Here is a 14,599-nt window from a genome sequence, read left to right on the forward strand (position 1 = left end):
AACACTGAAATAGTGCCCAGAAGGGCACCACCCTCTCCCAGGCCTCAAAGTCCACGGCTGAAGAAATGTCTCCACACTGTGGGACACTAGGAGAACAAGATGGTGTGTGTGTGTGTGTGCTTGTGCACACACAGGAAAGCATGTCTGGTGAAGCTAGAGGAACAGATCGAAACTGAGTTCCTCCTTCCTTTTATTATTTCTTCCAGAGTTTCAAACAGTGCTTTATCATACTTGCCTCCATCTGGGTTGGTTTTGTGTCAACCTGTTACAAGCTAGAGTTACCTGGGAAGAAGAGGCTCAATTGAGAAATCTCTCTCTCTCTCTCTCTCTTTCTCTCTCTCTCTCTCTGTCTCTTTCTTTCTCTCTCTCTCTCTCTCTGTGTGTGTGTGTCTCTCTCTCTCTGTCTGTCTCTTTCTCTCTCTCTCTCTCTCTGTCTCTCTGTCTCTCTGTCTCTCTCTCTGTCTCTCTCTCTCTCTCTCTCTCTCTCTCTGTGTCTCTCTCTCTCTCTCTCTCTCAAAGGGTCTGGGTCTGGCTATGGTTATGTAGGCCAGGTTGGTCTTAAACTCACAAACACTCGCCTGAATGCTGAAGTTAAAGTCGCCTTGCCCAGCCTTATAGAGCATTTTCTATTAATGATAGATATGGGGGAGCCCAGCCCATGGGGACAGTGCCACCTGCAGGCAGGTGGTTATAGAAGAAAGTGGGGCTGAGCTAGCCACAGAGAGCCACAGAGAGCGAGCCCATAAGTAGCATTCCTCCGTGGCCTCTGGTTCTGGGTTACTGCCCAGAGTTCCTGCCTTGGCGTCCCCCGATGATGGGCTGTGTGGAAACCATGAATCAAATCAACTCTTTCCACCACAAGTTACTTTTGCTCATTGTCTTAGTTACTTTTCCGTTGCTATGACAAACATGCTTCCGCCATGTCAGGGAGCGTGGAGCAGTATCTGAGAGCTTACATGTTGAGATAACCATCATGTGGAGGGAGGGAGAGAGGAAAAGAGAGAGGGAGGGAGAGAGGCAGGGAGAGAGAGAGGGAGAGGGAGAGGGAGAGAGAGCGCTAACAGGAAATGCTGTGGGCTTTTGAAACCTCAAAGCCCACCCCTAGTGACACACCTTATCCAACAAGGCCACACCTAGTAATCCTTCCCGATTAGTTCTACCAACTGTGGACCAAGTATTCAAATATCTGAGACGGCACACACCATGGGCTCGCTGGCTGGTGGGACCCGTGTAGGAGTGAGGGTTCTGATCCTCTCATGCAAGTGACTTGGAGGAGTCTTTCCACCAGGCCTCCCAGCCTCAGGACTGGAGAGTCTGTTGGGAGGGAGGATCACAGGGCCCCAGGGGGTCTGAGGTATTCCTAATCACACTTGCATTCTCTGTTGGCTGGGGTGTGTGTGTGGGGGGTAGGGGTGGGTCTCTACAGAGATGCCGGCGGCTGCTCCTGAAAGAAATTTCACCTTCCTGTCAGTCTCTGCAGTAATGGAGGCTATACCTGGAAAGAAGAGCAGCTGCACGCACTGTCTCCTGGGTAAGATGTTGCCTTCCCTTACCTAGCCAATGCCTTCATTGGAAACTCAAGTGGTCTTTCCAACCCAAGTGGCCATGTGACAGAGATGAGAAAGACATTACCCCATCTGTCTGGCACCCTCTGCCAACACGCTTCAAACCCTGATGGTGTGGGGAGCAAGAAGCGAGGTGTCCAGGGGCTCCCCCAAAGGACCCCCTCGCCGCACTCCTGTCTGCAGGCAGGATGTGAGGTCAGCTGGCAGGTTGTACAGCCTGCTGTGAGCCCTGCTGAGGGCCGAGGAGGCCTGTCCTTTTCTTCTGGGCACCTGAAGCCCATGTGAAGAGATTCAGCTCCACGACTACTTTTTTCTTCACAGAAGGACAGCTTTGCTCCTGTTGTCTACTGAAACTCACTGAGGTCCAGTTTCGACTTTCTTTAAGGAGCCCCTCAGGCATTGTAGTTAGCTGTCCCATCCACCCACTGAATTACATTAATTCTCCAGGATATGGGGCAATTGGAGGCTCTTCGGTATCTCAGCTGTTGGCAACAGGGAAAAGGGATTCGTCAGCAAAATCCCAAACCCGGTGCTAAAGAAGGCATTGTGCGATTCTCGAATTTCCAGATTCCTGTTTTGAAATTTCTAGTTCTGAGGAAGATAATTCAGGCTCACGCTCAGAGAACATGCTGCGCTGTATTTAGACTTACGGGTTTACTATTTGCAGAGTCCTTTTAATTTGCAGGCAATAATTCAATGCTATGAAGTAATCTATGGCAAATTGGAGGTTGGGCCCACTTACTGTAAGGCCGCGTTGGGTCGCCTGCAGCTTGTTCCTGGATGCCCGGGAGCACTGCAACCCCGCGGTCAGTCAGTGTTTACTCACGTGGTGCTAGGCTCAGCCCCATCCAAATTGGCAGGCTGTTGTCAAATATGTGGAGTCCTTTAGAATGTTCCTCCAGTTTGACCACTCAGCAAACAAGTTCCTTGTATTTATTCACCACCTTCTTAAGGAACCCAGAGAAGAATCTGTGTGGCAGTGGGACAGAAAGCACTGTCCTCACAAGATCCCAACCCACAGAGATCCATTATCAACAAACAAAGGGCAAACGTGTGTGATAATAAAGACGAACGATAAAGAAAAATATCCTTGGACACACAATCACACCCCATCCCCAAGGTTCAAGTGTCCTTTTGGAATAAGGGGCAGAAAGAACGTTAAGTGGTAGAGGTGACTTTCAGGGAAGCTGTCTCCCAGGGAAATTCAAGGCACAACAGAGTAGCTGTATAGGTGGACTCATAATGACAAGGACGGCGTGCATTAAACCCGCGTGAGCTCACAGCAGACAAACTCTTAGCACGGATGGCGTGAGGTGGGCACAAAATCCCACCCGGAGTGAGAAGCTATTGGCATTTGATAGCTGCTAGCAGAGGGAGCATCGGTTGTCTTTAATGGCTGGCCCCTCGTTGGCCACACTCCCAGGCAGGCCCCAGCCCTAAGAGCTGTTGGCTCGTACACACTGCACTCGACCGAGTGGAAAGAGAGAAGAGAGCATCAAGTTGGGTGACTGCGAGGGGAGGGTGGGGTTGGGGATGGGAAGCAAAAAACGTGCAAAGGGTAAAATTCTCAGCATGCCCTGGCATGGGCAGAGGCACAGCGACGTTGGCGTGGTTCTTATGTCAGTCAGGGGCAGGGCAGGTGGCAGTCCTCTGTCCATCCTGGCTTGATACCTGGCTTGGTTGCTAAAGGGGTTTCATGCCTAGGACGCATAAAAATCAAATCGAGCCAGGCAGTGGTGGTGCACGCCTTTAATCCCAGCACTCTGGGAGGCAGAGGCAGGTGGATTTCTGAGTTTGAGGCCAGCCTGGTCTACAGAGTGAGTTCCAGGACAGCCAGGGCTACACAGAGAAACCCTGTCTCGAAAAACCAATAAATAAATAAATAAATAAATAAATAAATAAATAAATAAATAAATGAAATAAAAAATATTGAATCGAATCCAGGCAGCACAGCGCTGAAGGAGGGAGATAAACACCCGCAGACCACCATACCACGGAGCACAGAGGGAGGATGTCACCCAAGGGCTCACCAGCCACACTGGAGAGGCTCCACCACCGTGTACGAGTCTGTGGTGGTCAGATGGGAGAGAAGCGGGGCAGCTTGAGCATTATGAAGAGAGACGGACGAGCAGTGGCCTGTCGTGAGTGGCCAGCCTGGCCACCTGTGGCCATGGTGGAGTCCCTAGCGGTGGAGCCGCTGGTGACGATCATGCCTGGGTCTGCGGATATGTAGCTGCAGGGGTCTTGTTATCACTAAAGAACACGGAGACGTCCCCGGTCAGGGCAGTCTTCGGGGACCACGTGCATGGCCGGGGGCTGTGCAGATCTGGCCCCACAGCTCCTCGGTTGCAGCGGGTCCCATCTCAGCAGCGGCAGGGCAGCAGCAGCAGCAGCAGCACACAGGAGAGTGCCCCACCCATCCCATGCATAGTGTAGCTGGCCCTGGTGGCAAGGGTGTGGGAGAGCTGACCCATCACTTGTCTGCCATGGAGTGGTGCTGGCACGGAGGTGATGTCCCCCACCACTTCTGGCAATCAGAAAGCTATCCACAGGGTCATGAGCTCCGGAGGACTAGTCCTGCATCCCACCTAGGCAGCGCAGTAGAGCTGGTCCTGATGGAGGGGGCCGTGGGAGGCCGCAACTGAAGGCCTGAGCTCGGGAGAGCTGTTCCCTGCCACCTATCTGTTGTGAGGTGGGGCAGGTACAGGGGCGATGCCCTTCTACCTCCCCCATCTCCACTGTGATAGTCAGGGAGTTGTCCCCAAGGACTTGAGAGCTTGAGGGCTATCCCTGCTCCTCACACCGCTGTGGCCCTCTGTAGAGTGGGCCCTGCGCCTCGCCAGGGCAACACAGAGAGCTGGCCCTGGTGGCGAGGGCTGAGGCACAGATGAGCCAGGCCTAAGGGCACGAGAACAGGTGAGCTGGCCCAGTCCCTTGCAGGCTGCAGCACTTAAGAGAGAGGGCCCCACGCCTTGACTGGGCGGCGCAGTGAAGCCGGCTCTGCAGGCACAGGTGTGGGTGAGCGACTCTTCCTCCTGCTGATGACGGCCGGGGGGGGGGGGGGTGGCCTAGGTGGAGCCGAGCTGGTGGTGCGAATAAGAGGGATCTGAGGGCTGAGAAACTCAGCGACCACCCAGGCCCAGATCCAGGGCTCTGAGTGGGCCCAGCCCACAATCTGTATCATCTGTGAGTGGCTGGGATTCGTGAAAGGGACAGTCCTTTTGAAGGATCCAAAGCTGCAGGATCTCCATGACGCAGGGCAACAACAGGTTAGTTAGGAAAATCCCCAAAAGGATCCAGCATGGGCGCTGTCACAGAAGCCAGAGATCTGGAACCAGATCGATGGACTTGTTACAAGGAAGATTTTCAAGTGAAGATGTGTGGAAAGAGAAATAGGTTGTGAGACACACAGTGACACGCTATAGCTTCTATGATGAGATTCTATGCTCCGTTGTTGTTGTTTGTGTGTGTTATTTTGGGCGAGATTGCAAGGGTAACGGGTGGGTATGAGGTGATGGGAAAATGAGCAGGACTCGGGTGCCTGATTTGGATTTCACAAAGAATCAGTAAAAAGCCTAAAAGAGTTCTCAATGGATTAGTTAAACTATTATCAGTAAAGAAAAAGTACACGTGAGGAGCTCTTCTTAATGTCTAGGAAAAATACCCACTTGCCTTCTAATATCTCTGTCAAAGAAGGGGTGTTGGGGCTGGAGGGATGGGTCTGCAGTTAAAAGCACTGGCTGGTCTTCCAGAGGACTTGTGTTTAATTCCCAGTACTAACATGGTGGTTCACAACTATCTATAACTCCAGTTCCAGGGGCGCTGACACGACTTTCTGACTCTACAGGCACCAGGCATTCAAGTGGTTCACATCCATCCATCGAGGCAAAATACTCATAAAAGGTTAAAAAGGGAGGAGGGGAGCCGGGCGGTGGTGGCGCACGCCTTTAATCCCAGCACTTGGGAGGCAGAGGCAGGTAGATTTCTGAATTCGAGGCCAGCCTGGTCTACAGAGTGTGTTCCAGGACAGTCAGGGCTACACAGAGAAACCCTGTCGGGGGGTGGGGGGAGTAGGGGGTGGTGGGGGGAGGGGAATAGAGGAGGGGGAGGAGAGGGAGGGAGAGGAAAGGAAGGGAGGGGAAGGGGAAAAGGAGGGGAGGAGAGGAAGGGGAAGAGACAGGGAGGGAGGAGGGAGAAGGAGGGGGAAGGAGGAGGGAGGGGGAAGAGGGGGAAGGAGGAGGGAGGGGGAAGAGGGGGAAGGAGGAGGAAAGAGAGAAGGGAAAAGGGGAGGGAAAGGGAAGAGAGGGAGAAGGGGGAGGGGGTTTGAAAAAGTGGATACTCAGGAAGTGAGTTTTGAGTCTACAGTGACTGAGGAGGTCAATGTATAATCACTGCACCAAATATTTATCCCAAGGAAGTCCGAACAGAAGAGGCAGCAGGTTTCATACACAGTTGTCTGTGAAGCACTTCCTCAAAGAGGTTTGCAACCAGGGCTTGTGGGAAGTTGTAGCTGCTTCTCACTGCTTACTGCTAGGACAACAAAGTGAGCCGAGCCAGCCACGGAAGAATCCCTTTCCTAAGTCAAATGCGGCTGGGCCGTGCCTTGGCTAAGGACCAAGGGACGAAAATCTTTGAACAGTTCTTTTCCCTTTTAGTCACAGAGCTCGAAATAACTAAACTAAAGGCTAAACCTAGGAAGGAAGAGGCATTTTCCCTCAAGGCTCTAATGTAGGACAACAATTCTCCAACCTGGTGCCCCCGCTTGTCTGATCCGCTCATCCTGGTCACTTGTGCCAACGTCTTCACAGCACCTCACCACCCTCTATGGAACAACTAAGAGTTCTGCCTGCCCATTCTCTTGGGCTGGTCCTCCTTCTCGGCTATCAGTCACCATACACAGTTTATCTACATCAGCTAGTTTCTCCAATGAGATAGCCACAGTTCTCTTCTCTTAACAATTTGGGAAACAGCCCTGAGCTATTGCTTCCTGGGTGGGCTCTTTTTAAACCCCCTGTTTTTCTCCGACTTTCTGCCCAGGGCCTGAAGGCCAGATGTGGCACCTTTATCACATCTACCATGTCACGGCTATACCACCGGTCCGTCTCTAGGGAACCCCATATGTCACACCAACCCCACTAGGATCTGTGTGATAAGTTTTGCAGACTGAGGCATTAGACTTTAAAAGAAGGAGGTCTCCTGGAACCGGGTGTGGAACTCTCAGCCAGAGCAAAATTATTGAGCTGTAGTTCTCTCTATAACTTATCTATTTTATTTCTTTTTTTATTTACAAGATGTTTTTGATAGCCTAAGCTAAGATCTTAAAGAAAATAATGGGTAAGAAACCATCCCTTGAGATGGAGTCACTAACTATGACCTTATCTCCAGGAAAACCAGCGCCTTCATGTTATAAATCATGTATAAGATAGTATTGATAAATACTTTCCCAACAATAAAATTTTATATGGCTACCCGTGTGTCGTTGAAAGTAGGCTTTGATGTATTGTTTAAGAAAGCCTTAAATAAAAAAAGTTAAAACCGTTTAAATTTAAGCTTTGAAGATTTACAGAAAATCAGGAACTAGAAGTTAAATAGTAACTGATCATAAAAATTTATTAACTTGTTGAAAATTTGCCACTAGCCTTAGATGATTTTTTTTTATATTTTATCATGCCAAATGCTTATAATAATATCCGTTTTACCTGATTGCTTCATTGAATACAATTTTTTAGAAGTCGTAATATTTGGATGATTTTATATTTTACGGTGCCAAATGATTATAATAATAACCATTCTATTCGACTGGTTCATGGAACATATCTTTTCAGAGTTATAATACTTGATTCTTTTTTTTTTTTTTTTGATTTTTTTTTTTGAGACAGTGTTTCTCTGTATAGCCCTAGCTGTCCTGGAACTCACTCTGTAGACCAGGCTGGCCTCAAACTCAGAAATCCACCCGCCTCTGCCTCCCAGAGTGCTGGGATTACAGGCATGAGCCACCACCGCCCGGCTTACTTGATTCTTTATACATAAAAATCCTTGTTTGAGAGCTACAAAATACACTCAGATTTAAACTGCCTCTGTGTTTGTTTCTGTTTGTCACTGACAAATTCTTACCCACCTGCCTCGAAGACCCTCATCCCAGGGACCCCATACCGGACTGGTGTAGTCTGTGACATCAATACATTTAATTTGTTTTTCCTTTTGTGTAAAGGAGTGGGGATAGCACAGGGGGAGAAGACCGTGGTCTGAATGGCTTCCTCATAAGATAAACTCACATGGCAAAACCTAGTGTTACTTTTCTGGCTCCAATAGCTGTTTCCTGATGTTTTCCCAGCATTCCCATGCCATATCTTGCCACTTCCTGCCTGAACCCACTGTCAGGATAATTTAGCATCCAGGGGGCCTTCCTCACACATGTTCATGGTATGTTGTTTCTTCGTGACTTTGATGCAAATCGTTCTCTTGTTTAGTGTTCCCGGTTTATCAAAATCTCTAAATTTAGTCTGCTCTCTTACCTTCCATAGCAATATGGAATAGACTTGAGTCTGGAGAAGATCTTTCCAGCACTGAGTCCGTTCATGTGGGTGCTAGATGCCCATTTCTGCCTTCCTTCCCCCTGTTCCCGAAGGCTTCAGCTTAAATCTGAGCTATGCTTTGAAAGGGCATTGCCTTAGCCTTTGGCTTGGCTCCCATGATTTATTATATGCTTGTGTTCTCTTTCTAATATTGCTTTCCCTTCCCAGGGAATCGCATGCAAAGCATTCATCCTGATTATTTCCGATCAGGATGGGGAAGACTCAGAAAGCCCTAACTTGGCCACATTTCTGAAACTGGCTAGATTGCACAATCTGGGGAAAGAAGATATGCATGAAGGAAAAGTAGTGTTCTGAAAGATACCTCATGGGCAATTGGGATTGTGCAAGATCAAACAGGGATTGCTCCATCAGTGGAGTGACAGTATATATAGATATCCCCAGCTACATCTCCTCAGCAAGGGACAGTGGGCCACTCACCAGGGGTCCCAGCAGGAGCTCACAGCACAGGGTGAGTTGCCAGAACTTTCCAACATTTGCTCTTTGCAGATTCTTTTTCCCCGCTGGTGTTTCTTGTTGTGTTTAATGTTCTGTCTCTTCCTGAATCCGCTAGATGGTTACAATTCACCGGACCTTATGCTTTCTGCTTGGAATTTGTAGTGTGCTTCTGTGTGAATTCAGGGAAGGCTGCAATCAGCCTTCTACAGATACACTGCAGGGAGCTAGGCTGGTTAAAAAGCCCCCTCGTAGCCCTCTGGAAACTTCCTTTACAGTTGGCTTTCAGCTGGCATGATTGGAATGCAATGTGCTCTATACTAATGGTCTGTTTGCAAACCTTCAGACAGTGGGATTCTAATGAAACACGCGGAAATGGAGAACCAGGGAGTTCCCTGGACTCTCCTTACTTATAACCTTTGTTTACGCGTGTGTGGGTTTATGTACGAAAGCCAGCCGGGTTTGTTGCCGGTGTGCGGGGAAAGATAGCTCGACATTGCAGATGCATCCTCCGCCCCACGCACGGCACGCTCATCTTCGTCTTGGCCCTCCAGCAGGATGAAGTCTTCCATTGCCATCATTTTTTGCTTCTTGATCCTGGGAGTTGACAGCCAAAGATGGATCCAGTTCCTTAGAGAAGCTGCTCAAGGTAGGCTTAAAGGATGGGGCCAGGAGGCTGTATTTGTGAGGTGTAAGAATTTACCCGAGCAGGGACCACAGAATCAAGGGCCAACATGCTTGTGAAATCCCCATGGATAGAGTGGCGGTGTGGCTCTTCCTAAGTAGTGCGGAACTTTTTGCTCAGAGTCGACCATTTTTTGGGAGGATCCCAAGCCTCAGATCCTGGGTCGCTTGTACAGCAGCCTTTCCACAGGAATGTAGGAGCAACCTGTAGGTGAAAGATGTAGACTCGCCAATAGGAGTGGGGCTCTACTGCCCCCTTGTGGAGAGTGATGAACAGTTCACGTCTATCTGGTTGCAACCCACCACAGTGACAGCAACTAAGGCTAATTGAGTTTTCCACCCAGAGTGGGCATTGTCCAGCGAGCATTGTGTATGGAAATGAATTCGTTTTTAAATTAATCTTGTGGTGTAGGTGTCTTACTACCCTTTAAGGAAACCAATGCACAAAGAGCATACATAAGCCATCTTAGAAAACCCCTGGAAGAGCAGAATTTAGCCCAGGTTGGCCACTATACAGCTCCAACCACACACTTACTTGTTTACCCGAGAAGGAGCAAATCATGGCATGGGCAGAGGCAGCTCCACGGTCAACAGGCGACAATGACTTACTTACCTGGAACATAGGTCTGTCGGGGCTGCGACATGGACAAGAAATTGTCACCAAGGGAAATACAGCCCACCAGCCATAACACAGCAAAAATCAGTCAGTTATTTATTATCTATTAATTTATTTGGGATAGGATTTCTTTGTGTAGTTGAGCCCTGGCTGTCCTGGACTCACCTTGTAGACCAGGCTGGTCCCACATTCACAGAGATCCCCCTGCCTCTGCCTCCTGAGTGCTGGGATGGAAGGTGTGCACCACCACACTCAGCCTCACAATGAAACGTAAATGAACCTAGATATTAGGCTTTCCCTCTCTCCCTAACTCGTTACCTTTGATATTTCCCATTTATTGTTAGCTGGATCGGATTCCTTCAGGGTGCAGTTCTCCTGTCCTTAGTTTAGATCTTTGTCTGTTTGTGGCACCTTCCCGAGGAGCAGGGGGGCGAGGGGGGTTGAGGGGATAATAAACGAGCACGAACACTCCGTGTGCATTTCCCTCAGCTTTTCTGTGTAAGCACCATGGTGGATAATGCTCTTCCCTGTTACTGGAGAGGAGGTAGGGGTTTTAAACTTAGTGTGTCCGTTGCTATGCAAGTGTCTCTATCATCCAGCTTATGCCAGTCTGTGGCAGAGATACCCCCTTTGCTGCCTGCCAATGAAGTGCTGAGAACTGCTCGGGGTGAAGTAGATCCTGGACACTGGGTGGATTCAGAACAGAACCGCACTCACTCTCTGTGCCTGGAGAGCAGTTTCTCCCATTGCTTGTGCTAGGCAAGAACTGTGGATGCAGTGGTAATTGTAGCGCTTGGGAGGCTGAGGCAGAAGGATTGTGAGTTTCAGGCCATCCAGGGATACACAGAGACATAGGCTGTCTCTAAAGGAAAAGAGAACGTAAGAGAAAGGAAAGGATCTGAAGAAAAGGGAGGGAGGAAGGGAAGCGATCCCATCTCGAACCTTAGTAGAAGTTTCCCTGGACCATTTCAGAGAGAGCTTCATATTACGACCATTGTCATATGAAGTCATTGTCAAATGTCATAATCACTCTCTAGAGATCATGTCTCCTCTTCTTACATGATTTTTGAACAGCCAAAGACAAACAGCCACAGAGCTAAGATGGGACTCCATTGGAATAAAACACACTTGAATGTACTTCTTGTACAGACATAGGGGTCCGTAAGAACTATTTATTTCAAGCTAGCAACATTTCTGTGGGTTCTGGGGAAAGCGGGGATGATGTGGGCAGATGTTGTAGCCCTCTGTTCTACCTAAACACAACCGTCCTCGACACTCTTTTCCCTCTCCAGGGTCTAAAGACATGTGGCGAGCCTACTCTGACATGAAGCAAGCTAACTGGAAAAACTCAGACAAGTACTTCCATGCTCGGGGGAACTATGATGCTGCCCGAAGGGGTCCTGGGGGAGCCTGGGCTGCTAAAGTCATCAGGTAACACAGGTGGCTGGGTAGCAGAGATTGAGATTGACTGCTTTGGACAGCCAGGAACCAGTTCTCTTCTGTAACTTAGGCACACCGCTCTTTTCTGTGCACAGTACTAGGAGTGGCTGGTGGTCATGTGATTGCTTGGCGATGACCCCACCCTCTCTCCTGCTGCTGCTCCTTCAGCATGAGGCTGACAGCCTGGGCAGGCTCATAGCAGCCTCTCCCTCCCTGGGCTCCTGGGCTCCGCTTAAAGCCATGTCTTAAAGAGGAGAGAGCCCTGAGGGTGGGGCTACTACCTATCAGCTTGGTTTAAACTCTTCTTGTCCTTCCTGATTACAGTGATGCCAGAGAAGGTATTCAGAAGTTCACAGGACGTGGGGCAGAGGACTCAAGAGCTGACCAGTCTGCCAACAAGTGGGGCCGGAGTGGCAAAGACCCCAACCACTTCCGACCTGCTGGCCTGCCTAAAAAATACTGAGTTTTCTTTTCGTGCTGTTCCCAGTCATGCAGCCCCCAAGAAAAGGGGGCAATTACTGAGTTACTTCCTAAAATCTGGATCCCTAAACATCCCAAGGTGCTGAATAAATACTTGTGAAATGCAACTTGTCACTGTTGGTTTGAAAAAGCACTGGGCTGTCACACGGAGGCTCGAGGGCCGCGTGGCAAAGTAAGGAATGTCACTTTCTTTTCTCTTCTTTTCTTCTCTTCTCTTTTTTTCTTTATTTTTAAAGAAAAAGATATGAAGAGATGTGAATTTTAGTATGACATGAGATAGCCAGAAAGCCCTGTGTATGGTTTCAGTTATGAAGTTAAAGACTAGATAAAACAAATGCATTCTGGGATATGGTCCAATGGTAAGCATGATTGCCAAACACATGTGAGGTCCCAGTTCCATTTCCCTGTGCCCTCCCCAAGAAAAACAGTAAGTTCTTACTCAGTAAAATACGACTTACAAAGACTGATGGCAAAATCAGAACCATCCTGTGATTGCTTTAAAGTCTGACGCTTCCCACAGAGAAAGCCTCAGATCTAGATGCCTCTCTACAGAAAACTCAACCCTTCAAAAGGGCCAGCCACTCCCATTTTGTAAAAAATAACTGTAGAAAAAAAAAAAAAGACATATCCTCAATCATTTCCCCTGCGGAAAAAAGGCTTTAACACCACGCTGGGTGATAGCGTTGGCGCCCCCTTAATTCAAGCACAGGGGAGGCAGAGGTAGACAGAGCTCTGAGTTCGAGGCTAGTCTACAGAACAAGTTCCAGGACAGCCATGGCTACACATAGAAACCCTGTCTCAAAAAACAAAACTATTAACTTAACTAACTAGCTAACTAACTAATTAACTAACTAAGCTTTAACACTTCCCTGCCTGCAACCTGAAAGAAATTATCAAAAAGCAAATGCACGCTGACCCAGGGTGGGCTCACTCAGCGGTGACCAGCTCTTTGGGAATTGGGGTTCAGATAGCCACTCAGTTTCTTTACTAAACCACGCCCTCCCATCTCTCATCCTTTCCTTCTCTGAGGTATGAACTAGTTTGTATCCATTGCTTAAAAAATATTCAAAGCTATTTCTCTTTTCATACTCCCTGCCCTAGGCCAGGATGGACTCTCACCCGTGGTTCCTTAGACCCACCATCAAAATGTCCCCACAGCTCTCTGTCCAGGCCTTCCTGAACATCAGAGTCTGTCTTTGCCAGCATGTGTCTGGCTGCCTGCTCTACCACTAGATAATAGCTGAATGACTTGATTGGCAGCTCCCCTTCCTGCCTAGGTGACCATGGGCCACCAGGTGACCACAGTTCTTAATTCTTATTTATTTCATTGGATTCTTACCCTTTAATTACCCCCTTTTAAAAATAACTTGGGGCACACACATTTTAAAGCACATATCCAAGTCACTCGGCTAATTTGAAGGTAGATCCAGTTCTTAATGATTTTCTGTATAACTCAGGATTGTATTGAAGTTGACAGTTTGAAACCACTTTCACAGGCTGGCAATGTATCTCAGCAGTTGGGTCCGTGCCTATGATGTCTTATGTTCAATTTCTAGAACCTTGAAAAAACAAAACAATGGAGAACATACACACACACACACACACATTTTTACATATAATTAGTTTGGTTGCTCTCTCCACTGCCGACAGATGTTCTCCTTGTGTCATGCCAGCTGCTCTTCAGAATGAGCTGTGGCAAAGCTCTGTGATGCGCGTTCATGAGAGTGACCACAGGGCCCAGGGAGGGGCAGGAACCAAGCTGGAGCAGGTCACATCGCCGTGAGGGGATGTAGAAATATCTCCAGGGTGGATCAGGACTATGAAAAAATCCACAACACACAGAACACACACACACACACACACACACACACACACAGACAGAAAGACAGAGATACAGAGAGAGACAGAGAGACAGAGAGAAAGACAGAGACACAGAGAGAGACAGAAAGACAGAGACACAGAGACAGACAAAGAGACAGAGAAACAGAGACATACAGAGAGACAGAGAGAAAGATAGAGACAAACAAAGAGACAGACAGAGAGACAGACAGACACACACACACACACAGAGAGAGAGAGAGAGAGAGAGAGAGAGAGGGAGGGAGGGGAAGAGACAGGGGGAGGATGGGAGGAGGGAGGGAGAGACAGATGCACAGAGACAGACAGAGATAGGCAGAGACAGAGGGGAGGGAGGGAAAAGGAGAAAGACAGGGATAGAGAGAGAGGGAAGGAGGGAAGGAGGGAGGGAGGGAAGGAGGGAGGGAGGGAAGGAGATCAGTTAAAATACCTGTTGGTGCTGGAGAGATGGCTCAGTGGTTAAGAGCACTGACTGCTCTTCCGAAGGTCCTGAGTTCAAATCCCAGCAACCACATGGTGGCTCACAACCATCCGTAATGAAATCTGGCACTCTCTTCTGGGGTGTCTGAAGACAGCTACAGTGTACTTACATATAATAAATAAATAAATAAATAAATCTTTAAAAATAAATCTTAAAATACCTGTTAGTTCCAGAGAACTTGGGTATGACTTTTTCTTTTTTGTTTTTTCTTTTTCTTTTTCTTTTCTTTCTTTCTTTCTTTCTTTCTTTCTTTCTTTCTTTCTTTCTTTCTTTCTTTCTTTCTTTCTTTCTTTCTCTCTTTCTTTCTCTCTCTCTCTCTTTCTCTCTTTCTTTCTTTCTTTCTTTCTTTCTTTCTTTTTTTTTATTTGGTTTTTCGAGACAGAGTTTCTCTGTGTATCCCTGGCTGTCCTGGAACTCACTCTGTAGACAAGGCTGGCCTCGAACTCAG

General features: G+C 48.3%; 1 protein-coding gene across 2 annotated transcripts; it reads left to right on the forward strand.

The window, feature by feature from the left end:
* Positions 1–8,556: 8,556 nt before the first annotated feature.
* On the forward strand, positions 8,557–11,887 carry LOC127668717 (serum amyloid A-3 protein). Of its 2 annotated transcripts, none has more exons than XM_052162461.1 (4): positions 8,557–8,609; positions 9,148–9,242; positions 11,186–11,324; positions 11,658–11,887. In XM_052162461.1, exons 2-4 carry the CDS (start codon positions 9,152–9,154, stop codon positions 11,794–11,796), a joined length of 369 nt encoding a protein of 122 aa, XP_052018421.1. In that variant the 5' UTR covers positions 8,557–8,609; positions 9,148–9,151; the 3' UTR covers positions 11,797–11,887. The 2 variants fall into 2 exon arrangements, with proteins under 2 accessions (XP_052018421.1, XP_052018429.1); XM_052162469.1 differs by having other exon boundaries at positions 8,570–8,609; positions 9,151–9,242.
* Positions 11,888–14,599: the final 2,712 nt, after the last annotated feature.

This window comes from Apodemus sylvaticus, chromosome 1 (assembly GCF_947179515.1).
Source record: "Apodemus sylvaticus chromosome 1, mApoSyl1.1, whole genome shotgun sequence".
Taxonomy (NCBI): Eukaryota; Metazoa; Chordata; class Mammalia; order Rodentia; family Muridae; genus Apodemus; species Apodemus sylvaticus.

Bases quoted from the DNA above. Each gene is read 5' to 3' on its own strand.
- LOC127668717 (XM_052162461.1), top strand. From the start codon at position 9,152: ATGAAGTCTTCCATTGCCATCATTTTTTGCTTCTTGATCCTGGGAGTT. The intron at 9,243-11,185 runs GTAGGCTTAAAG...TTCCCTCTCCAG, and splicing joins CCTTAGAGAAGCTGCTCAAG to GGTCTAAAGACATGTGGCGA. The intron at 11,325-11,657 runs GTAACACAGGTG...TCCTGATTACAG, and splicing joins TGGGCTGCTAAAGTCATCAG to TGATGCCAGAGAAGGTATTC.